The sequence below is a fragment of the Diuraphis noxia genome, unplaced genomic scaffold (assembly GCF_037042655.1).
Source record: "Diuraphis noxia isolate RWA-SAM2 unplaced genomic scaffold, SU_Dnox_SAM2 contig0003, whole genome shotgun sequence".
Classification (NCBI taxonomy): Eukaryota; Metazoa; Arthropoda; class Insecta; order Hemiptera; family Aphididae; genus Diuraphis; species Diuraphis noxia.
In genome coordinates, this window is record NW_028301713.1 from 80,156,874 (window position 1) to 80,182,818 (window position 25,945).

Here is a 25,945-nt window from a genome sequence, read left to right on the forward strand (position 1 = left end):
TTAAAGGTGAGAAGATTATCTATACATTTTTAATAAAAAGTTGAGTAGGTTTTTAAAAATACACAAAAATTGAAATAACGTAAAAAAGCCTACCTACTTACAATCACAGATAATTTAACATAGTTTTACGAGTATTATAGTTCAATTAAAGATTATTTAATTATAGTATTAAATCACCACGCGAATTTGCTATGTTTGGGTCAGAGAAGGTAAAACAAAGTTAATATACTCGTTAATTTAAAAACAAACATTTTATTGTAAATAGATTGAAGTTTTTATAGAACACTATTTAATGTTAAGGTTAATACTTGAGTGATGTCAGCAAGGATAATATTAAATATTATTTAAGGTCCATAATGTCAATCAATATTGAACATGAAGGAAGAGAAAATATCACCCTGGTAAACTGTGGTAAACCTACATCAGCAGATATTTTTTAGATGGTAGAAAAGTTCTTATTTGACAGTCATATGTACTAACCTCGAAATGTTGCTCATTTAAAAAAGGTTCATAGATATGAGCACGATGCCGTTGTATCAAATATACCTGAGCGACATATAATAACACAGCTTACTGTTATACTTATAAGAAAAATTGTTTATTTTGAACATCGTTGAATTTTGGTATAATTATTGTGTACCTACCAATTACTTTGTACAATTTTGAAAATTTTGTGTTATGGCTAGCTTATAATTTTTATTATACGCGTATTAACACCATATCTTAAATCGGTATCAGACAGCTAGTAGACTTGAAGAAACGTAGATATTAAAATAAAAATGGCAACTAAAATATAAAATACCATTTTGAAATTGTATAGAATTGCAAATAAATAACTCGGCAATATGTTCCATAAACAAAAAAAAATCCTTAATAGCATACGTTTTTCTTTATTTTCCATACTTTAAATTTTGTATTTCATGATTATTATCTATTAGGTAGGTACCTACTATAATCTATTAGTATAGATAATAGGATAAAGATAAACCCGTAAACCTATATTATAATTAGGTATATTGTTTAATACATATTAGATGTGCATATATCAACGTTGAAATCAATAGCACAAGCTGGCTGTATTGAATAGGTAGGCCTCTACCTGTAGGTAATGTAAAACTTCGTTCTATGTTTCTGTAAAACACTTTTTTAATTTTTTAGTCATATTATAACATTATAACACAATATCTATGATATATAAATAAATATGTTTGCACTTGGTAGCGTTCAGTTAAGAAGCTCAAAAATTGATACATGATGTATGACGATCTTATATAATATTATGCTCTATATAGATCTAGGATTTCTATTACCTAATACAGTAACACCTATATGGCTATAACAATATTATATTATGTATAACATATAAGTAGGTATAGGTACCCGATATATAATATGTATTATATATGTGCGTATATACAAAAAAAATTTATATAATAAAATACATTTAGGTATATAAAATAATAATGAATAATATCATGGTTAAATGTTAAAAATTATATATTATCGTCGTAGCTCGTCTACGTGCTCGAACACATCACGTACGTTGCGGTGCACGCGTGGTCAGTCCGCCGCTGCAAGATGTCTTTGGTTGCCGACCGGATGGTGACGTCCGTGCCGGCGTTCAGCTGGACTACCATGAAGTTCTCGAAGTCCACACCGGTGCCAGTCGCCTTTTTTATGGCCACCGCATGCCTGAATCCCAGTGCTCTGCATAGCGAATGGTAATCGACGTCTGTGTAGTCCTCTGTTATGCACTGCTCGTGCCAGTGCCCGTACGACCTTACAGCCAATACGCCTTCGTTTCTGCAGCATAAATGAAACACCGTATGTAACGTATAGCCATCATCAATCTTTATTATAGCCTATAATAGGTATCAATGATGTGGTACTTTTTTATTTTTATTTTCTACTAGTCAGTTCGCCAAATTAATATTATTTATTTAGTTAGTTGATATTTAAATTTTGAAATTTAAAATTTAAAATTGTCATGTTACATTCAATTAGGCACCATTTTCTTTAAATGTAAACTGAAAAATTTAAATAAATAAAACTTGTTATATTAAAGCAATTCTTTAATTATTAAGTAAACAGTAAACACTTGTTAATGAAATATTAAAATTTGGTAATAATCACATTCCCAAACGAACCAGACATCGGAAGTAGGAAACCGGGGTTCTCAACATTTATGAACGAAAAAATACTATAACAATTTTCAAAAAAATATGTAACCATTGACGAATAATTCTTGTTTGAATTTTCAAAAGTACCTATATTTTTATAAAAATATTTAAACTACCTACATTTACTCAAATACTTTACAACACTGGGTATACACTTATTACTGAAAGACCAACACTACAACAACTGCAACTAAGTACAGTAAAGTTAGTATTAGCATTACAGTTCCGTCGTTCCGTGTTGCAGTTATTAAAACGGGCCGATATTTTCGGAACGTGTTTCCAAACGGTTTTGTGCAGATGAAGATTTTAACGCTATATAGACACTATAGTACTCTTAGATATTTGTCACCGTTTTTTAATTTACCTAGTTAATATATAACAAATTCCTCTAAAACATGATTTTTTTGCTCATGGGCCATGAGATATCATAATATTATGAAAGTTTCATAGTACCTATTATTCTTATATAAATATTAAATAATAGGTAATATTGGAATCGAATTTACCTTTCCACGTGGATGATGGATGCATATCTATTTATATGTCCTATAACTGTATGTCTGTATTATACAGTATATATATTTATTATTTAAGTACCTAATATCAATATTTAAAATATAGAACAGAAATGACAGCGAAAGTAAGTATGCGTCATTAGGTCTCAATGGTCTCATAAACATTGTCAATGTAAAAAATAATATTATGTTTGAATTATAGAGTAAGTCTTGTGTGCATAAGCAACTATTAATGATGGATCATAGATATCTACTATTATATTATTAGGTAATAAAAAAAGTATCAATATATAGTCAGTCATACTTTTTTCCGGCCGGGGTGATTAAGCCAATGCATTCGGCTTCGTCGTCGGATTCGGGACAATCTTCTTCGCCGTCGCACACGAGTTCCGATGATATACATTTGTTCGATCTACATATAGAAGAGATGTGTATGAAACCCTCGTTAAATTATTCATGTATACAACACCTATATATAGTGCGTGTTACACATGTTTTATGTTTGCATATTTTGTATTACTTACGATTGACAGTGATAAACGTTCGTTCTGTTGCAGTAACCAGGACAGTTGGCGAACTCTTCGTCCGTCTTGTCCAAGCAATCCCAACGTCCGTCACATAATCTTTCCGGGGCCGTGAGCTTTAGATAATCCACGCACGTGTTATTCTCACATGTCTTTGGTTCATCGGTCCCGTCGCCGCAGTTGTTGAGTCCGTCGCAAAATGCAGTTTTCTCCACACATTTGCCGTTTGCGCAACGAAAACTGCCCACGTCGCATACTATGGAATAGTTTCGTATTTAAATACTTATACTAATATATTATATTACATAATATAATAAAACATTATATACCTACATTGTTGCGGTACAGTACGACCTACCTAAGTATGTTAAGCATTTAAGTGTCATTATTGAGTATGTACATTTATTACTATATTATCACTTATCAGTGTGTCATGAATAATACATTTTTTGTTAAGCTAAATCTTATATATATATATAATAAATCGTCGAATACGTGAATCATTAAAACGGCACACTTTTTTTGTTTGTTTTTGTACTTGAGAATCAAAATAAAAAATTGTGCGGATTATCCGATCAGAGTCATAAACGTATTCCAATCGTTCTTTAAGACAATATTTTTATAATTTTTATTTTTATAGGTACGAGTATATAAAATAAGTGTAATATTTCTTCTTGTTTTCAAAACATGTCTATTTTTTTAATTTTACAGACGTTCTGCTACTGTCGACTAAACCAGTAATAAAATTGTCACTTTTTGTTTAAATAATATTTAAACAAAAAGTTTATATGCGGTCCCTTCCAAAATATTTGGTATCTTACATTTTAATAACAAATTTCTTATCTTACAATACTTTTTTAACAGCAGTTATTGTAGGTCTGTAGGACATTAACGTGATTTAAAAAAAGTCATTAGTGAGTCGTCCTCTTAAAGGTTTTTAGTATTGTTATAATTTTAATAATGACAATATTTCTTAGTAAGATTATTGATCGGTAAGCTAGATTACTATAACTGATTGGCAACTACTAAATAAATACCTAAATTATGATACAATCAGTTAAGGATAATTTTTGTTATAGAGCATTAGCCATCATCCCCTCTCCTACCGCACTGTACCCTTCACTCAATATTATATTAATACACTTTACGTAAGTTAAATTCATTACTGCATAGAGTGTTGTTGGTTTTGCATTTCTCGGTTCGCTCATGGCACATTTTAATGGTTTCGTCTTGTTCGTCACGACAATCTGGTACTCCGTCGCACACTCTTTTCCACGGGATGCACTCACCGAGCTCACAGCGTTTGCCACCACAAAAGGGGATGGGCATTATTTTCACACTTTCATCTACAAAACATAAAAACGTATACACGAAATATAAACGGACATATCATATTAAACAGGGTTTTACACGTAATGTCGCGTGTGATAAAAATGGCAGTGATTATGTCGCACACATTGAAAAGTTATGTACTTATATACCTATAAATTATGTACAGGGAGTATCTGACACTTGGAAGACGACACATTATTTAAATTGAATTTCAGTGGAAAATGTTTTAACTCTCCGGATATACATCATATAGTATAAATAATCAGTAATTGCTAATTACCTATATAATATGATGCGAATTGCCTACCTTATACGGTTTAATTTGACGTTTAATAAATAGCTGTGAATCGAAAAAGCATGGTTGCGTGTTATATTAATATTGGGGGCATTTATTTATAAATTAGATACTTGAGTATGATTTACCAATGATTTCTGCGATTTTGTTCATCAGACATTCAGCCATGGGTAGCCGGATTCGCACGTTACGATCGCATAGGTTCATGTCAGACTGGATCGACGGTGCGGCTAGAAACAAACCGAAATTCGATTCACAGATGACCGCAGTCACGTGCGACATATTGTTTCCATTCTGAAATGACGTAGACCACGATTACGGCTAAGTTTATATACGGTAATATTATATATCTTGATGACCTAAATATTATCAAATATATACCTATATCTATATGCATATATAATACATTTTTCTGCAGTACATATACATGGTTGAAGGGCACTCAAAGAAATATCTTGTGTAGAATTAATAAAGTAGGTTTGTTAATTATTAACACACTAATTATTGTTGAAAATAAAAATATTTTGTTAATATAACAAACTGATTGTTCATTTAATAAAATCTTTGACAACTTCAATAAACTTAATTTGTTAATAATATGTATACAAAATTTTTAACGAAACTACCAATATTTTATAATTTTAACAAATTGTTTTAGTTATTTTAATGAACCTTTTAGTCAATTCAATTGACTCTGATGTCTGTTTATTTCTATATATACACACACTGAACATTTAACAGACATCCCTGTTAAAACAAAAAACATATCCATTGTCTTAATCAAACCCCGGGGTTTACTTCCCTGATTTTTAACCATATGAAATCCTATAATGCACTGCAGGTGGTCCAGTGTACGGGTATGGGTACTTGTATGTAATATACTAATTACATGCATCTGTTTAAATGAATGTCGTTCTCTCTTATCCACACAAATAAAGTACCAAATAACTTTGATATTTCATTATTTCATATTAGAAATTATATTTCAATTTGAAACTTTCGAATTGCACTATTCAAATATTTTTTTTCGGTAATTTTTTCCTAATTTCATTCATTGATTATTCCATACATAATATTTTTGTCTTTTAACAGTGAAATAGAAAAAGTGATCTGCAGGTTACCTATACGCACTTTCAATAGCTTGTCAGTTGTCCGAGTCTAATACACGAACCTTGGTTATTACAGCGCAATAATATGGATTTACATAATGCGGCCACAGTATCTAATGGGTCAAGACTCAATGATGGTTAAAAGTTGTGTACACTTACTGAACACGATCGGGGTGTTTGTAACACAGTAAAGCATAACTCGTTAGATTCGTCGCACTGTCCGGCATCTGGCCGAAGGAAAGCAACTTCGGTTTTTTTGTTGTGCTGATCGTTGGTGTAGCCGACCGCGTAGCAAGTACCACTCGGCCACGGTGACGGCTGGAACGGCAGAACTCCCAACGGGGCCACACCTCTGCTCACGGTTGCTGGACGAGCCAAATGAAGTAAATCAAAATCTGTACCGGGAACTTCTTTGACTCCGTCGATCCGGACGATCTGTTCGTACGGCGACTTGATCCATATGATCGAATACGTGCTGCCACCCAACACTGCCGTCGCGTACGACTTGTTTAAACTTGAAAAATAATACAAAACGAACAATATAACGTTGGACATAATAAAAATTATTCAGGGATGATTTCCGTCGGGCGTTTGTTGTGCGCTCACTTTAAACCGGTTCTTTTGACAAGCACCCAAGAGTCCTTCAGCAGTACTCCGGACTGAACCAGTGTACCGTCCACTACGATGTCAGCGTGCCAATGGTACCGTTTCTCGTCTACCGTCTTCCTGCCACTGCATTTCACGAAGAGTCCTTCGCACACGTCGGTGATCTTCAACTTGTTCGTTTTCAAAGGCAGAGCACTGTCCCATGACATTCTCTTGGCATAGTGTTCCGAGTGACTGAGGACAACAACAATAACAAACAATGGACATTACAACGAAATCGGTTCCAACGAAACAAAGCTATACGCAAATCAAATAAGTAGGTAAACTGCCAAATTTATTACTTTGGCCTATATTATTGAGCCTTGATTATTTTATTTTTGTGCTTATTCACATTTAAATAGGGAGCATAAGGACTTGAACGATTTTAGTGGTTTTATAAGTTGTGACTTAAAACAAGATATTCGATTTTAGTTACGGGTTCGTAAATAAATTTTTATAGGAGAGTATAAAATATTCACCCTTTTCTAAAATGAATACATAGTTAATGTATACTAGTACTTTAAAATAATAATTTGTTCGTGTATAATATATTTTGATAGTAAAATGAAAATTGTCAGACTGTATTTTATGTTTCTGTTGATTTAGATTGAAATCGTATGTATATCCATGTAGGTAAATATAAATGTTGTGTACCTATATATTTGAGTATGATGCACAACATTTCAACTAGGAATGATTAATTTTATTTTAAAAATATATTTTAAGCAAGTACTAGGTTCCGGGGATTTATTAAGACTATAAAAAAAACCTCGTAACAGCCAAAAATATATTTCTAAATATTGCTTTTGGTTCATAAATAATTAAACAACAGTTTTGATTGAAATCTCAGTACCAAAACAAGTACTATTATGGTTATTTTCAGTTCGGTTTCAATCCTCGAGCCTCACTGTCTTATTTTAATATTGTATTACACGATAATTATATAATATAATATTGAATAGGTACGTACGAGTAACCTAGGTCGAAACACGTGTCGTGTGCCATCTTAACAACCGCCTCGTCTTTTATGCACCTCACCCTCCAGACGCCGTTGCGATTCACGGTCACCATGCCAGATTGTCGTAACGTAGGCCGTCCGGTCGCATCCGACGTCACAGCTGTAGTGCCGTTCGTGATCGCCACTGAAAATAAAACGGACAGACGGTAAAAATATGGTAAGTTTTTCAACCCGATCGTTATAAATTTTAGGTGGTATAGTTACCGCAGTATTTCTCGTCACTGCCGTCGTTGCAGTTCACGTGCCCGTCGCACCATGCGCTTTTTTTGACACATTTTATAGGCCAGCCGCAAGTAGTCTCGTCAGTTTTGCACTTGGGCGTTACGCAATTAGTCTCGTCCGCGCCATTGTGACAATCCACGATCCCGTCACAGATGGCCGACGAATTGTACATATTCGCCAGTCTCGTTTTGCAGTCACAAGACTCTTCGTCCGTCCCGTCTTCGCAGTCTACCGTACCGTCGCAACGATGATTAGACAACACCACTTGAGTTATTCTAGAGACAGACACATCAACGAGCTTTAATATTATACGCAATAATCTTATCATTAATTTTAACTCCGTGACTTCGAACTTTTAGATATACTATTGGCTCTGGGTTTCGATTTAATTTTAAACATTGGTTTCTGCAGATCGTGGTTCTGATTTTGGTTTATACTTTATTGTGTTTTTAAATACACCCTTTTACATAACATTAATCCGCTAATCGATTTGTTTAAGTAAAAAAAAAAATTTAAAACCATCATAAGAATTATTATTAGGATTTAGGTATCAAGAGTTTATCGTAATAATGATGTGTTTTAAATATAATTTTAGATGAATAAATTACTAATATTTTTTTTTTTGATCGTGATGGTTCACGGTTCTGGTGGTAATACATGCAATAATATATTGTGTTGGGATTTAGTGTTTACTGTTTAGTTCTAAACCCGGTTAATTTTAGCATCATTTTTTATATTTTACCTTTTACAACTGAACGTTTTTTCGGTAAACTGGTTGTCGAAAAGTTGACTCAAAGCACTGAAAACCGTATCGTTTAGTCTAGTAATATTATTACTATTGTATTTTTCTTTGACGACTACTACAGTCGTACTAGTTTCGATTTTAATGACGTCTCTGTCCTGAGGATTAGCGTTGACATCGTATTTTAGTAATGGTGTTGTGTTTGTTCTTACAGACGCTAAAGTTGTCGGCGTCCGTTTTGTAGTGGAGATCGTGACATTTGTATTGATATCTCGCAGTGGCTGTCCAGCACTTTTTAATTTACTGTACTTTAAATTGCTGTGATCAGTGTTTCTCGACCGATATAAATTCACATGATACTGAGAACCGGTATAATCACAATTTTGTTCGTCTTCCGCGTTCATACAGTCCACATATTTGTCGCATTGACGTTTAGTCGGAATACATTGTTTTCCGGTTTTGCATCTGATTCCTGGACAATATTGTAGTGGACGGTTTTGTGGCAAATTGCTCTCTTCTGAAACAAAACATCATTTATTTGATTAGCCTTATAGGGAAAAATGAATATTGCAAAAAGCATCAACAAGAATAGAAATAATACAAACGTAAAACACGATTCAATTAATTTTCAACTCACCAGTAGCTTTAAAAATCCAATCCATATACAGCGCGACTCTAGTGTATACTCCAGGTTCCATAGGCCTCGCGCATCCTTCACCGTGGCTTACTATGCCGGCCACATACCATTTATTCAGATTGTTAGGCTCTCTGCAGAGCAGTGGACCTCCACTATCTCCTTGGCAGGTATCGTGGCCACCGCTCAAATATCCTGCACAAATTTCTCTACCGTCTATATCAGATTTATGGGTGCATTCGGCAAGAATCGGTACTTCTACTTCTCGCATGTTGTCGGCTAAAAAATGAAAATGAAAATAAAAACACAGTCGACCGTTTTCCACTGTTATGTTTGACTTACGGTCCGGTCCGTGTTCAACCGTAGCTCCCCAACCAACAGCTGTACACATTGTTCCCGGGAATGGAATCCAACTCAATTTATTATCGGGCAAGCACACTGGACGAATCCAACGGTTAAATTCTAGACTGCGATCCAATCTTAACACGGCCAAATCATTTACCATCGTCGATCTACTATACTGAGTGTGGATTATTGCATGCGTTACTATCCTCGATTGTTCCATGGGCGAAAACGAAAATCTTCTCAAAATTCCGGCTTGCACTTCATAAAAATGCTTCTCATACCTATGTATTACAAACGATTATCAAAACATTAATTCGAACATTTAAATTAAATATGACATTAGTTAAAACTTTAACAATATAATGATAATAGTCACGCGTAGAGTATATCACGTTCGGTCCTTACTGATTAACGCAGTGCGCTGCGGTCAACACCCATTGATCACTTAATATAACGCCACCACAATGGAATATGCCGTCCTGGTAAAGTGCAATGAGCCACGGCCATGCACCAGGATTGCTGGCGATACCTCCAACTACTCTAGGGTCTTTGGATCTCGTAAAGCGCGAGGTGATGTTACTTGATGATTCTAAATACGGGCTTCTTCTCATTCTATCGGGATCAATGTTTTTGTTGAATTTAAGATCGGAACGTATGCCACACATTTCTTGTTCGCATTCTACAAATATTCCTTGTTGTTTGCAATCGTCTAGTAATATAATTTGATTATTTCCGTCGATATTGATATACGGACCGTTATAAGCAGTCAGCTCATTCATATACCGTATTTTGTTTGGCCTAATTATCAAATCAAATATTTTTATTAAAAAAATAAATTATAACTTCAACGGAACAGTATAATGTTATATGACTAAATAGTTTACTTGGACATCTCTCCAGACTCAACCATACACGCTTTTTCCGCCCACGTGTGGATTTGATCGTTACCACACATTGGGTACCAATTTCCTTTCCAATTATGGTGCAAATAACCGGACGAGTATGAAATGAAAAATATCTAATATGTATAAAACACAAAGTATATAAATTATAATATAATATGTAATGTATAAATGTATTGCATACACCTATAACATGTATATAATTTTTAAAAGATTAAATTTTATAGAAACATTACTTAAAGTAAATATTATAGATACCTACACGAAACATTCATCATTTTTTACTATAATTGAAGCATTTTCACAACTAACAAATGTTTTCATAAATATAATACTGAATATATTTATTTATACATATTATCATCTTCTTTCTATTAAATGGTTAAAAACGAATACATTATTTTTTTAATCATAATCATAATTATTATATATTTTTAAATATTAATATACCATTATTCTATTCTGATATAACTAGTTAAAATTGCTTGCTATCATTTAATGCTTAAATTGTATTTGTATAGGTGTAAATATTACAAATTTAAAAACTCTTTGGGCATTTATCACCATATATTATTATACCTATCTTTTACTTAAAGTCTTATCTAAAGCTAAGGCTTGAAAATGTAATGCTAAGTTTCACGTAAGTAGTTCATACCAAAACTCAATATTTTTATTATCATTTTAAGTTCAAATCTGTACAAAATTATACATTTAAATTTTAAACAAATAATAACATTATTAGTTATTTTGTAGTTATTCAAAAATATTTTTTATGTGGATTTAAAATGTTTAGGTAAATACATAATTATATTTTAGGTAAACGAAATTTTCAAAACTTTAAGATTAATTTTAAGCTATTTCCTATTTATACAACGAGCCTATTTTGTATTCACCACAATTTTACACCGTTCTACGGTTAGGCGGTATTTACTCAAAAGTTAATAAACAATAATAAAATATAAATATTATATTACCTGTTAGGTTTATAAAAATAATTAAATATTAATAAATACAATGTTTAAAAGTGATAATAGATAAAATAAATATTATAAAATACACTTAGTAGTATAGGCTGACAGACTGTCTTTGTGCAGAACGGTTTTTCGCATGTAATGATTTATCATTGAATTAAAATGTCACGTCATACATAGTACATTAAAGTGATTTGTTAGTGATTAAGTATAGGTACCTACACAGTACACTCGACACAGTACAGTACACCACTATAGCGGTTACTTGCTTTCCTTCGTTCGTTCGTAACTTATTTAATTTATAAATTATTGGATTGATATTATGAATAATAGTTAATAATAATAGATAATACATAAACAGCAATTTAACGATTTTGTTAAATAAATGTATTTTAAATAAAGCGTTTTAATAGTAGAAATTAAAAGTATTGTCTAGTTAAAAAGCTACAGTTGATATAGAGTACATACGGGGGTAGGAATTTAGTTTATAAATAGGGAAAAAAAATTTTAATAGTAGATGGATGTTAAAAATTAAATTAAATTACAATGCTATCTTAAATTAATGTATGGTTTATATAAAAAAATTCTCATTAATACTTACTTGATTCGGATTTTCGAGGTGTCTAGATAACAAAGTGCATTCGTCTTCATCGCGGCTGTTGGGGCAATTTGTAATGTAATCGCAACGATTTTTTCTTTCGAAACAGCTAGAACGCTGTAAAACATTATCCCAATCGCCACAACTAAACGTTTCGTTATTACAACCTATAAATAATAGATTTTCCAAATTATACGTGTATGTATTTGAATTTGAATTTATTATTGAATAAATGATTCAAATAAAATTTAATAAATTAAAATCCAAAATTATAGATGATAATATTTCTATATTGCGTGTATGTAATATCTATTTTATTGGATACACATTACACATTACATAATATGAGGGACATAAAATGATTTGTCGGTAACAATATTAATTGTTAGGAATCAGTGCTATATAAATATATAATATTATATAGATACCTATAAATATATAATATATTATGTGACGTACCGAAACAACCCAATTCGTCTTCTCCACTCGGACAGTCGTAATATCCGTCACACAATTTGTCTTTGTCTATTCGTTGTTTGCAATCGCACTGGCTTTCATCACTCGCGTCGTTGCAATGGATTCGGCCGTCGCACCAGTTTTCGGTGTCCACGCATCCGGAATTGTCTACACACGGAAACGTATTCGACGGACAATCGAGATTACCTGCGGACCAGACACACGTAGTCGATTAGTTCGATTATAATGTAATACTATAAAGTTAATATTATGTTACAATATGTTATTATTAGGAAATAATATATACTAAGTGATATTAGGCGGAATTATTTATATATTTTGTTTCATTACCCGTCAAAATGTCGCCGTTGTTTCTCGCAACGCTTTTGGCGTCGCTCGTCACCGCGGCTGCGTTTTTCGTGCTGTTATAAAGGTTTTTTATTGTTTGGTTTGAATTATTTTCGTTGTTTTTGTTTACGTCCACGGAATACATACAGTGCAACCTGTTCGGTTGTCCCGCGAAATCGGCAACCGAACAAACCACGTCCGTTCGACAAATCAACAACACCGGGTAATCGTTTTGAATGACAGTGGGCATGGGTGGTTTTCGTTTGTACGTGCTCAGCGACTGTGCCGTGTACTGTATTGGATTTTTGCTTGTGTCTTGCAGCTCATTAACTTGTTGATAGTTAACTATGTTTGGTGAACACGGTGCTGGGTAAAAGCATATTGGATACGGTTTCGGCTGTACTTTTAGTTGCTGTATCACTTCAGGTTGCTGCAGGGCACTTTTGTCGCCGTCGTCTTTGTTATTCAATGTCAAATGTTTAACGTTTTCTGTGTTAGTGTTACCTGTCGATTGATTAGTGTTTTGTCCGTCTTTATGATTATCGAAATGTTTTTCATCGCGGTCTTCCGATGAATTTCTTTCATTTACAATTGTTATATTATTGTTTTTATTAGAAACCGGCATTTCCGATACTATAATGTTTTTGTTTTCAAACATCAAATCAACTGTTTTGTTTGTATTATTAGTGTTACTGTAATTATTGCTGCCACCGGATTTTGATGTTTCTGTAATTGATTTCGTAGTATTTTCAATTTTGGATGTCGATTCTGAAGTTTCTTCTGTAACATATGTTTCTGAATAATTGTTTTCGAGTTCTGATATTTCTGTAGTTGATCCTGAAGTATTTTCATTTTCTGTTATCGATTGTGGTGTTTTTTTTAGATCATAATATGTTTTGCTATGATTTATATCAAGTTCTGATATTTCTGTAGTAGATCCTAAAATATTATCATTTTCCGAAGTCGATTCTGAAGATTTTTCTAGAATATTCGAGTTCGAAATATTTTCATTTTCATAGAGTGATCCCGAATTTTTTTTAATAATATTATATATATTGCTATGATTATTTTCCGGTCCCAATATTTCTGTAGTTGACTCAGAAATATTTTCATTTTCAGATGTCGAGTTTGAAATTACGTCTTTATTCGAATAGTTATCTGTGTGTATAGTGGTTATTCTGTCGTTATTTAATTCTGTCGTTCCAATAGTTTCGTTTGGATCCTGTGTTGAACTTGTTGCCGTATCGGAAGTAATATGTGTTTGCATGTCCTCATTATCTAGACTGCCGGTAAAATATATTATTTTTGGTCCAAAAGTTGTTCGAGTATCATCTTCACGGTTCACTATATTAGTTACCGCAATGGACATTTCCGGTGATAGGTCTCCTTTTGTGTCGACGGTTCTATCAGTGTTTTCTTGGTTAGTGGTACTTTCAGGTGTCGATGATAACATAGTAGTGAATTCTTCTTCGTTCAAAGTTGAAGTAATAATTTCGTAATCCGAAACACTACTTAATTGATTGGTTGCACTTTGAGGTGTGTACTTAGAAAATATAATTTTTTTTAGTTGTTTCGTTTTTTCACCCATGACAGGCGCATGTTCATTTAAATTTACTGGTGTAAATGTTGTTAGATCATATGATAGTTTGGTTAATTTTGAGTCTTCTGTTATTGTGTCGACAGTCGTGATAGAGTCTGGTGGACATTTACAACGGCATATGCCATTATCATCAATCGTTGATAATGCTTTAGATATCCGATTTAAGTCCTCGTAGATTTTATTGAACTTCCCTTTCATTTGTACACAGTCGACAACCGTTGTTTCTTCACGCAAACCCCGTTTATCCCGATTAAACTGAACATCTAACCGATTTAGACTATTGTGTAGCCTTTTAATTTCATACATAAGATTTTTTAATCCGTTATTTATCTCACACGATAAAGATATTTCTTGTTGATTAACGTCATCTGAAACCGTCTGAAAATGACTATTATTATATGATTGGGTTACATAAGATATTGTGCTGGAACTCTCTGATTTAACAAGATTTTCGACGTTGAGCGGTGATCGTAATGTTCTATTTAAATTATTATCAGTATTTGAATCCCTACCTGAAATATTGAAATCCTCGTTGAAAATAATATGTCAGTGTGCTATATATATATGTATATTATTTTAAAGTCAATAAAATTATAGAATTGTGGGACGTACCTTGATTATAAATATCATTTACAGCGTAAAATGTTAATAAACCGATAAAAGTGGTTGAAATCAATATTAATAAAATAAAGTATTTTCTTTTCCAAAACGGCATATTATTTTCATATAGCAATTTTATAGTGGAAGAATTGATATTGGACATTCCTATACCTATATGTGGACGAACGAACTACATTAATTTGCACTTATAATTATTTGAATTTAGAATATTTCTGACCTGTTTAATAATATTGTTGAATTAATTTGGTGTTGGTGGTGGTATAGATTTTCTTCAGATACAACTCATAATAGTTAAAACTTCAGTACACTATAAACTATTATACGTATTTAATAAAAACAAATTAAAATATATATTTTTAACGAATTTATAAAAAAATTATTTTAGAAATTAAAATATATTTAGTATGGAACTCCGCACATTTCACGATGATAGTTGTTTGGCGAATACGTATGAAAGACTGAGGGCAGTTATTTGCTGAACTGACACTTGTTAGTAGCACATAATACGAAAAAAAAAATCGAAAAAAATGACAATACATACATCATGTTAATAGAAATATTGCTTCATTCATTGACGTCTGAATTTGTATTAAAATGCTTTGCGTTGCATTAATTTTATGTAATTACTGTTGTTGGGTGTTTTAAAAATGCAGGACAACAACAATATGCATACCTCTACTATAGTACCTACATAATTGAGGAATTTTTTTCAAAAAAAAAAAAGAAAAACCGTTTGGTTTGATTCACATATAAGTATATATTTTAATACTCACCAATACTTAGGATAATATTTATATTCAATTACTATGGTGTTTTATCAAATTTATGATAGAAAATATTCTAGATTTATAAATTAACACATCATATACTACATAATATGTTTTGTATCGTTTTATACAAATTATATAACGTAAGAGAAACGTTCAATAAGCTTCTAAACTCTGGGTAGTGGCTATGGTACCAATATAGTTTCTTAATACCATAAATGATGATATATTTAAATATTTGAAATTTAAAGTTATTACATTTTTATTCTTCGGGTTATAATAATAATTTTTTGTATGTACCTACGTCCTACATTCTAAGTACAAAATGTATAACCCTTATTTGAGTTTATAAAATAAGTTAGATTTATACATAGACAAAAATTGGGTTGAAATGTAACCTGCTAGTATTGTATACTAACCAATACTAGTTCAGTTGCTTTACCTATGATCTACTTACCAAATTAATTAAGTACAAATAATTAAATAATTAAAATAGCCAATACATACAACATAAATTATTCTTTATTAGACATGGAAAGAAACTTTTATGACATATTTTTATTTATTGACATAAAACTATTATATGTAATATAATATCTTGATAGATATATTACATATAAAAATGTAATACACACTCAAATAATATCCTATAAATTGTTATTATCAGCATTTAGTTAAATTTGTATCACCTCCTCCCGTCACCGCACCATCACATATACAGTATACACCAGTTTACCACCTGTTTGCCCCCTACTGATATTACGTACTTATTCGTACCCGTGTTCTACGCCTCTACGATACGTTTTTATTGGCATAAAAGTTAATAATATATGATATAGGTGGTATTACTATAAATTATTGTAAATATTTTTAAACCCTGACTGAATTATCTACGGCTAAAAATTAAATAAGGTACTTAGAGTTATGAGTACATGAACAAATTATAAAATATCCTTAAAAATAGAGACTCAGAGTTGTTCTTTATTATATGCAATCAGTTAACTTTGGATTAAAATTTTGCTCTTAGATTACAGTGACCTATTCGATTAATGACGTCATTTGTAAAGGGGGCAGGGTAGGCATTTTCCCCCCTCCCTTATTATTAGCGGGCCGCTGTCGGGCTGCAAGCCCGCCATGAATTAATATTTCAAATTATTTCATTAGCTTCACTAATATATTTAAATTAAGATTTTGACATGTTTAGTGCTATGAAGACTAGAAGATACCCAGTTAATGCCTAGCATCTAATATTCTTACTATCTAAGTAACTCTTTAAAAACATGAATTAATAATAAATATTTAGTAATTTTATTGTATGTTTTAATTTATTTTTTGTAAATACATTTATATTAAAATTTGGCATAAATAGGACATCAATTATTGGGGTAAAATTCCTCTCAAAATAAGTCATCACATAATAGCTCATATGTGATATTGGGTATCCCTCTACAATGTACATAGTATATATTATTATATATGTTTAATAATATGTATTATTTAGTCATTATTATCCTCAAAAAGCGAGTTATTTATGCCTTATCTTAGATAAACGTGATGGTAAATTAGTAACTATAGTATGTATAAAATTATGTAAAAAGGCTATTTGTATTGAGATAAAAATGTAATTGTAATGTAATTGTTAGAGAGTGGTTTTTTTTTAGTTATACTATGATGGGCTGGTCAAAACTTTTACCCCCTTCACAAAAACTGAAATGACACCACTGTATTCGATTACGTTGAACCCTCAACAAATAATATAGTAATACTAAGTAGAGCGATTTCCCTGGTATTTTACTAGGTATTATTTATATAAACGATAATATATACGTAATCTCTATAAAGGATAATATATACCTACGACTTACCTAATAAAATTTGAATTGCCGAATGCCCACGATTCTACCTATTATATATTTATATTATATTATGGATAAAACCATAAAGGATATACATATTTATTTTATATATTTAATTGTCAATGTTATTAAAACATTATACATACATATATAATGTCAACAGAAAGTTTCATTAGTCTAAAACGGAAAATTAATGAAATATGGTTATCATGAACAGTATTTATTTAGGTAATATTATTATGGACCTATGGTATTCAACTATAGTAAATACAGATATTTCAAAATATTACTGAACGAAAAATTACCAACTCTCCCTGGCATACATAACAAATCTAAAAATCACACCATTTACACGAATCTCCGAAAAAAATCGTACAAGAAGTAAAATACTTCTAAAGTGTTTTCACAATAGTTTCGTAGGCTGTATGGCTCATAAATATCCATTAATCTAAGATTTATCATCCAATGTAATGTAGGTAATTTTTCATAACATCTAAAAGTAAATGGTACAGAGACCTCTTAAACAATTAAATAATAACTATTTGAATTTAACCAATTAAAAAAAAGTAAGGATCATTTCAAGGTGGCTTCTTCTATGAAGTATGCAATGTCACTGTAAAATAGCATAATTTCTGTGACTGTAACTCAGTATACAGGTTGTGTATATTTTTATAAAAAATTTTTAAAAAAGTTAATGTTATAAGTGTTAACCTTGTCAGGAACATTATAAATGACTGTTAGGTATGATCTATATGCAAACGATTAATTTAATCGTATACATAATGATATTAGATAAATGTATTTATATTTTATAATTCAATAGATTAAAATAATCTTGTTAATTATCTATAGTTGAAAATTTATTTAAAAAAGTATTTTTGAATTATGTATCGGAAAAAATTAATTTATTATACTAACAAATTCATGGTATGTTAATTATTTGATCGTGTTTCTAATATGTTATAGGCGCGAGACACAACATTTAAAGAATTTTAATGAATAATCAATTTATAAAATTACATTTAAAGCCCGGAAATGAAAAAAAAAACAATTTTAACAATGAAGTGACTAAACATTTTTATTTATTTTCGTTTCAGTAGGTAATACTTACAGATTTGAGATTTTTAAGGATTATAAAATTATAGAAAAACATAATAACATAGGTTGTAAGGATTAGTTGAAAAAATTGTTCTTTAAATTTGATTAGGTGACTTATAGCTCTTTTAGATAGGTCGTTACAGTGCAAGGTGACGATGATGTGTTTATCAAAATCTTATTATAATTTTGGAATTAAAAGAAAAAAAGAAATACTTTTATAATAATATGTAGGTAATTTGGAAAAAAATAAAAAAAAAAAATGAAAAGGCAAAAAAAATATTCGACTAAAACGGAAATTTTTGATGACGTATAAACGTGAATATTGTTCTTGTTCACAATTGATAATATAATATTTTAATTAAATGAAAATACAATACCTAATAATAGACAATAAATTATCATTTACTTTTGGTTATTTTTAACTTGGTAACATCAAATTTTTAGTTAAGATTTCAGTTCCACTTTCCCGTGTGCGGTCTTAATAATATTTAGTGTGTTCTGAATGTAATTGTATATTTATTTTAATTTTAATAATCCTATATTTATTTAACCATCAATCATAAAATATAAATTCAATATAAACATGAAATAGTTACGTTACATACAATCAATATGCTAATCAGTAACTCTGCGGAGATATAAATCTAAAAAAAATATTACCATGATTGCAATAATTGCAATTTTGTCTTTAAATGTTTATTAAATATCATATATACATACATATTACATATGTATTGTTTCAATGAAACTTTTCTGAACATGGCAACACTTTTTTTAATATTGTGATTAACTAAAATTGAATAATTATCTCAATTTTGTCTAATTTGTGGGAACGCATATAATTAAACATTTATTAATATATCTATTACCAACCCATACAGCAAAAATATAAAAAAAATAGGTAATTCTTTACAATAATTTTAAAATTAAAAAAAACAATGGTTGAATTTTTAAAGTTTAAATTCTATAATTATTATATTTAGTTAAAATCTATTTACATTACTTGGTGAATCTAGAACAAATTATGCAATAATTAAATCAAGGATGTATTTAAGAATTGTCAGGTTTAAACTTCTAAAAATAATTTTTATGATAAAATTAACTTATAAAAAGAATGGTAAGCAAATGGCAATTGAAAAATTTAAATTTTCGTGAGTTTATTTTTAGTCTAAAAATCATAGACTCGGCTATTATTATGAATTATGATTGTACGCGTAAATATTATGTAATAGAAATTTTATTTATTAAAAACGTCATTTATTTTTCTTTACTTAAGAAGCATAAAAAATAAGAGGAATTTGATTTATAGAAAATACAATTTAGTATTTACCATTTTTCATATAAAAAAATTCATAGTATGATGACATAATATAAAAAATAGCTAACATATTGTTTTAAGTTCTTAAAAGTTTTTATTAAATAATGATAACCATTTTCGTTTTGAACTTAAAAGTTAAAACTATTTTTGTTAGGTATATAATACTATGTTAAAATAAATGAAATCATACAAAGGACAAAAATTATTTATTGGATTTAATGAAATATATATTAATGTTTATATAATATAGAATAGGTAGTATACAAAAGTATGATTTATTATTTTAACTTTTTTCATCTCAACTGTTCTTTAAATTTTTTTAAATATTTAAATCTTAAAAATAAAAATATTAACAGTTATTTATTCGTTCATTAAAATATCCATACCTTTATGGCAAGTGAAAGTGTCACTAATGACGGTGCTGCTTTCCTCAAATGTAACATGTATTATGTATTTTATTGTAAACTGTTTATTAATATTAACTATGTCTTAATACCTTATATGTCTATTTTGTATCACATTTACTCATTGTGCCGTAATGCATAGATTGTAAATTTCATAAAAAAAAAACAAAATACTTTTATGGCTTTATTATTATTTTTCCAGTAATTTGCTTATTTTTAAATTAATATTTGTAAAGTAAAAATTATTTTGCAATGATAAAGGCCACAATAACGTATTAAATATGTTAAATATAAAATAAAAATGTTTCCTTTTAGATTTCCAGAAGAATATTAAGTATACAATATGTACAGTGTATCTCAATTGTGTAGTAGAGGGTCACTGGGTCCAAATTTCGGACACTATCTTGTTTAAATTGTATAAGTGTAAAGTTTAATTACAAAAAACGTGTAGGTACCTACAACATTATTTATATTTGTTTAAAATTATGAAGTTTGTCCTTTTAATTTTTTCGTTCAGAATGTAATTATGAATTGGAAATTAAAATAAATATTTGCATCAACAGTGGCCGGTAGAGTTTAAGTAAAAGGTTTAGAAGATAACATCTTATCGATAAGGTCCGACAATTTCATTAGATAAGTTAGTTTTAATTGTATCAATATTAAATTGTTTACTAATTAGATAAATTTATATATTGTATAGAAAGCTTTTAATGGAAGCTTAATTGTTATAGGTTAACAGATAATAAGTAAAAACAAACGTAGAGCACAATAGCCCCCTCTCTGTAGTCTGGGGAAACTGACAAGTGTTAATATTTGCTATTTGTTATAATGATACCACTGTATGGTTCGTCAAATTGACAATAAACCTCAATTGAAATCTAATAGAATTACATAAATTTAAATTGATCTGTTAGATTATATAATATAGGAATTGTTAATAAACGTTAATAATAGTTATTACACTATTTTTTTATTATTCTATTATTAACAATATTTAATAAAAATATTAATGGCTCAAGTCTCAAATGCATTGTGCATAGAAAATACCTTTTTATACCTACCTTCCAATTTCTTAAAACGTGACCACAGGATAGGGATAGTCCCTTTTGTCATTGCTAATCATATTTGTTTTAGAGATGTTCGAATTTTACACGTGACAATCTGGCTGTTATTCATTATACTTTAGGTTAATTGTATCTACATTCTATTTGAATATTTGAGCATAACATGCATGCATTAATTGTTCCGCTCCAGATCTAGAAGGAAAGAAGGAAATTTACAAAAATATTGATAATTGCCAGTTAGAATTCTAATAAGATAATTCAGACGAGTCTTTCAAGTATACGAGTAGATTAATTTTTTATTTCGCCTACAAAATTTTTAAAATAAATTGTAAGTACTAGAATCTGTAGTAGGTAGGTACCTAACCAGCTACTGCTTGATCGGCTGCACAATCACAAGCCCTCTTGGAACACTTAGAAAATCCAATGCAAAAATGTATATTTATTTTAAATATATCTTGATTTTTATTACTTGTAAGTCGTCAGATATAATTCTATATTTGACTGGATACATTTTTCATTTAATTATGACAAAAAAAATTACTTTACATAATATTATTTGATAATTTTAAACCATTCAACTTAGCATATTATAATGTTATATTATTATAAGCTTTATTTTTATCACAACTCGATAAAATAACATCAATGAATAAATGTATGATGATACTCAATAAAATAAGTTAGATTAATATATATATATATATATATATTTAAGTTTAATTACAGTTATTTTTATTGTTATTTTTTATCCCGAAAGACATTCTTTAAATTGTTGTCGGTTGTAATAAAATTATTACCTAATTACTTATTTTATGCGATCAAATTGCATTCTGCAGTGTTTTCCTTGCACAGCAAAAAATATTAATATAATAGTTTAATGTTAAGTCATCATCGAGACATTGTTAATTTAAAAAAATAATACTGTAGGTATATAATATATACCTTCTATAATCATGATATACCCATGATTAACTAATTAATTAATCATGGCTATACCAGATACCTATACATCTTACGGAGTGTTATTATTTTGGTTGATTATAATAATAACAGTTGCTATGTGTTTTTTTTCAAATTCTTTTTAATTATATTTCTAACAAATTTTATGTTTTGAATGTTTAAGAATAATTTTATAATTTAGGATTCTGAGTGTAGCGATGGATGTATTGTATACTTAATGATGTGTGTTTTTACTGTCTTCTACACTTGCATGGTTATACCTAGTTGGCTAGTTAAAAAAAAATGCTTAGATTTTTATATCAACATTTTTTCTGATTTGGATCTGTCTTACTAACCACGGAGAATAATAGACACGTTGACATTTTTGTCCACAGAGCTAATCGCGTATAATCGAACTGACCTAAGCGAAAGTGCGCTCCTCAGCAAAATTACTGTGCCACTTTTGTACCAACTGCATAATGTGATAAATGTTATTAAGTTTTCTTTTAAGTTTTTAAATAATTACATGAATAAAATTGTTATAAACAAGTTGAATACTGAATGCATTTAATTTAGATCCACGTAATCGATTGAATATTAAGATTAATATTCTTCTTTATTAAAGAAAGTGAATAAATATATTTCCAATTTCGTATTGCAAATTATTATATTGACGTGACACTGTACACGCATGCTACATACCCATCGTACTATTATATATATATAATTTTTATTTATGTAATTTTTAAAAGAATTGTGCAAATATGTAAAATGTATCATAAATAATTCAAAGAAATTGTTGTAAACCATATCAAAGAGAACAAGATTATAATAAGTCATAACTTGAAGTTCGGCATGTTTGCAAATATGAATAATAATAATATATTATACGGTTAGGAATAAATATAAAAAAATTAACATGGTCAATGTGTAGTTAAAAAAAATATGACGTGCAAATTAATTTAAATTAAAAAACCAAAGTTACGAAAATATTTCATTTAATAATTTAAAATAAAACTTTCAGAGTAAGTATGTCATAAATACCAAAAATACTTGTACTGAATAATATGTTTTAATCTAAATTAAATAACTAGCTATAAAAATATAAGGAATTTATTTAAATAAATTATTTGTTGAATACCTATGTATTAATGGTTTTCTCAAAATACCAAACTGAAACTATATGGCTTATAATTATTAGGTAGGTAAATTATAAATTATAATATACTATAAATATGTTAATTTACCTGATAAATAAATAAAAAACACCGTCACAATATTTTTAAAGAGAACTTAAATTACATTTAAAAGGTATTTTTAATTTTTTAGCTTAATAGCAATATTATGTTTATCAATGGGCTGCCAAAAGGTCCCTATTATCTACTTGACTACTTTTAGCTAACATTATTTACACTAATTACAATGATTAGGTATCTTCTGTTTCGGTTTTACATTGTATAAATTAATAAATAAGTCTAAATAAAAAAAATGTGCCTCATTACTACCCAGAGTCCTGAAATAGTCTTTTATTAATTAATTAATTTAATGATAAAGGTTAAAAACAATTACAGTACAATAAAGCATTATTGAGAAGAATTCAATGAACTGTTACAAATATAATTGAGAAGGTTAAACTTTCATTGATTTTCGATTTAAAAGTTTAAATTATTAGAATTAGGTAATCCATCTAATATTAGTCAATAATATTACTATATTAGAATGATGTTTTAGGAACACAATTCTCTTAACATATTATAATATAATAGTACATCTGTAATCTGTGTTTATATTCACTCGCATTAGTAATTACATATTTAAATATTTTCCAGTACTTACCTATACTTACCAACTTACTTATATAAAAGGATAAATAAGTTTTGATTTTTCGAATTTAGGTCGACTTAAAATATCATTTATAGAACGATTGGACCACCTTCTCACCATAATAGTTAAAATACTTATAAGCATTGTTTTATATTATTATAATACACTTTCGTCGATGAGATATCATTTCTAAAACAATTCAATGATAAACACTCATTATTTTTGAAAATATTTCTTTTACATGATTTTAATTAGAACAAAAACTTTATTTTCAAAGGTTTCTCGTCAGATTTTTTACACGGGTTACAAATAAACCGAAAATGCATAACAGTCGATTTTTACTCCTTGGTCATATTTACCGGGTAAGTATTAATTTTCGGGGATAAAAAAATTTCCTTAAGTATAGAACTTGTACTAACAGGCGTTTCTTCCTCAGTCTCAGCCGCGCCAAACCACACTGCCATCGTGTTTAGTATAGAATGGCGGGATGCCTCATGTCTCCACGGCGGACCCGTGAGACCGCAGCTTAGACCGCACGTCCGGAGCTTCCTGCCAAACTTCCGGCATCGACGAGACGGTGGACAACGGAGTGTTGATCTTTATTTCTGCTGCAGAGGAAACTAAAGGCGTCATTACTGTAGCCACGTTCACCATCGAAGATAAAATGCCGAATCGCAAGACTGCTGCAAGCCACCACAATTTTGGCTCACATTAAATACTTAACAGTAGGCTACGTTCGTTTCGATGGTTAATTCGGAATGAGAGGTTTCCAACCAATGTTGACCGTCGATACGACACATATTTTGAACCATAATGTTGGCCTATTCATATACTGTGTATGAGATGATGACGAATAATTATGCGACGTTCTATTCGCCGGTAGAATTATTCATTGACGTCGTCGCTAAAAATGATCATTGTACAGAAAATTTTAATATTTATTAAAATTACAAATAATAATATACAAATAATATAAAATATGTGTATATGGCATACTGTAATCGTCGATTTATTAAGTAATTACGAGTTATTTTCTGTTAGCAAATAATATTTTAAATGACAACAAAGAAGCAGCTAGGTACTTATACTTATTACTTATATCGTGTTCATAATAATATGATAGGTAAGGATACTAGATAACTAAACTATAGTCATATATATATATATATATATATATATATAATATTGTACAGTATATAATAATTATAGTAGGATAAAAAAGAGAGTTCAAACACCTCACCCTCACCATCACCCTCACCCTGACCCTCACCCTCACCCTCACCCTCACCATCACCCTCACCCTGACCCTCACCCTCACCTTGACCCTCACCATCATCCGAGTGCGCCGCCGCCGCCGCCGGATCGCGTACGTGTGAGACGTATATTATCGTTATCATTTATTATGTTATCACACCTTATCATATAATTGTTATCACTTATCACTTATCATGTTATCACTTATCATATTATTGTTATCATATATATCCGAACAAGTGTGAAATTGATATATGACGGTTAGGTTCAAAAACCTCACCCTCACCCTGACCCTCACCATCATCCGAGTGCGCCGCCGCCCGATCGCGTACGTGAGATACATTTAACCAGTTATCATTTGTTA

The 25,945-nt window shown here is 30.0% G+C and overlaps 1 protein-coding gene and 2 long non-coding RNA genes across 4 annotated transcripts; 2 read left to right on the plus strand and 1 right to left on the minus strand.

Annotated features, from left to right (window-relative positions):
- Positions 1–1,121: 1,121 nt before the first annotated feature.
- ndl (serine protease nudel) lies at positions 1,122–15,494 on the minus strand. Its single transcript, XM_015509699.2, has 19 exons — positions 15,275–15,494; positions 15,049–15,207; positions 12,840–14,948; positions 12,492–12,695; positions 12,036–12,199; positions 10,446–10,579; positions 9,967–10,359; positions 9,559–9,842; positions 9,220–9,495; positions 8,583–9,099; positions 7,823–8,115; positions 7,571–7,742; positions 6,562–6,795; positions 6,115–6,469; positions 4,975–5,140; positions 4,386–4,565; positions 3,220–3,475; positions 3,000–3,107; positions 1,122–1,803 (listed from the first exon to the last, which is right to left on the minus strand). Exons 2-19 carry the CDS (start codon positions 15,197–15,199, stop codon positions 1,518–1,520), a joined length of 6,282 nt encoding a protein of 2,093 aa, XP_015365185.2. The 5' UTR covers positions 15,200–15,207; positions 15,275–15,494; the 3' UTR covers positions 1,122–1,517.
- On the plus strand, positions 1,720–3,391 carry LOC149057837 (uncharacterized). Its single transcript, XR_016191095.1, has 3 exons — positions 1,720–1,824; positions 2,964–3,173; positions 3,253–3,391. It is a non-coding gene; the product is annotated as an uncharacterized LOC149057837 (long non-coding RNA).
- On the plus strand, positions 5,054–25,264 carry LOC149057838 (uncharacterized). Of its 2 annotated transcripts, none has more exons than XR_016191094.1 (5): positions 5,054–5,182; positions 6,032–6,881; positions 7,563–7,775; positions 24,605–24,689; positions 24,764–25,264. It is a non-coding gene; the product is annotated as an uncharacterized LOC149057838 (long non-coding RNA). The 2 variants fall into 2 exon arrangements; XR_016191093.1 differs by having other exon boundaries at positions 6,032–6,877; positions 24,764–25,263.
- The last annotated feature ends 681 nt before the right edge of the window (positions 25,265–25,945 follow it).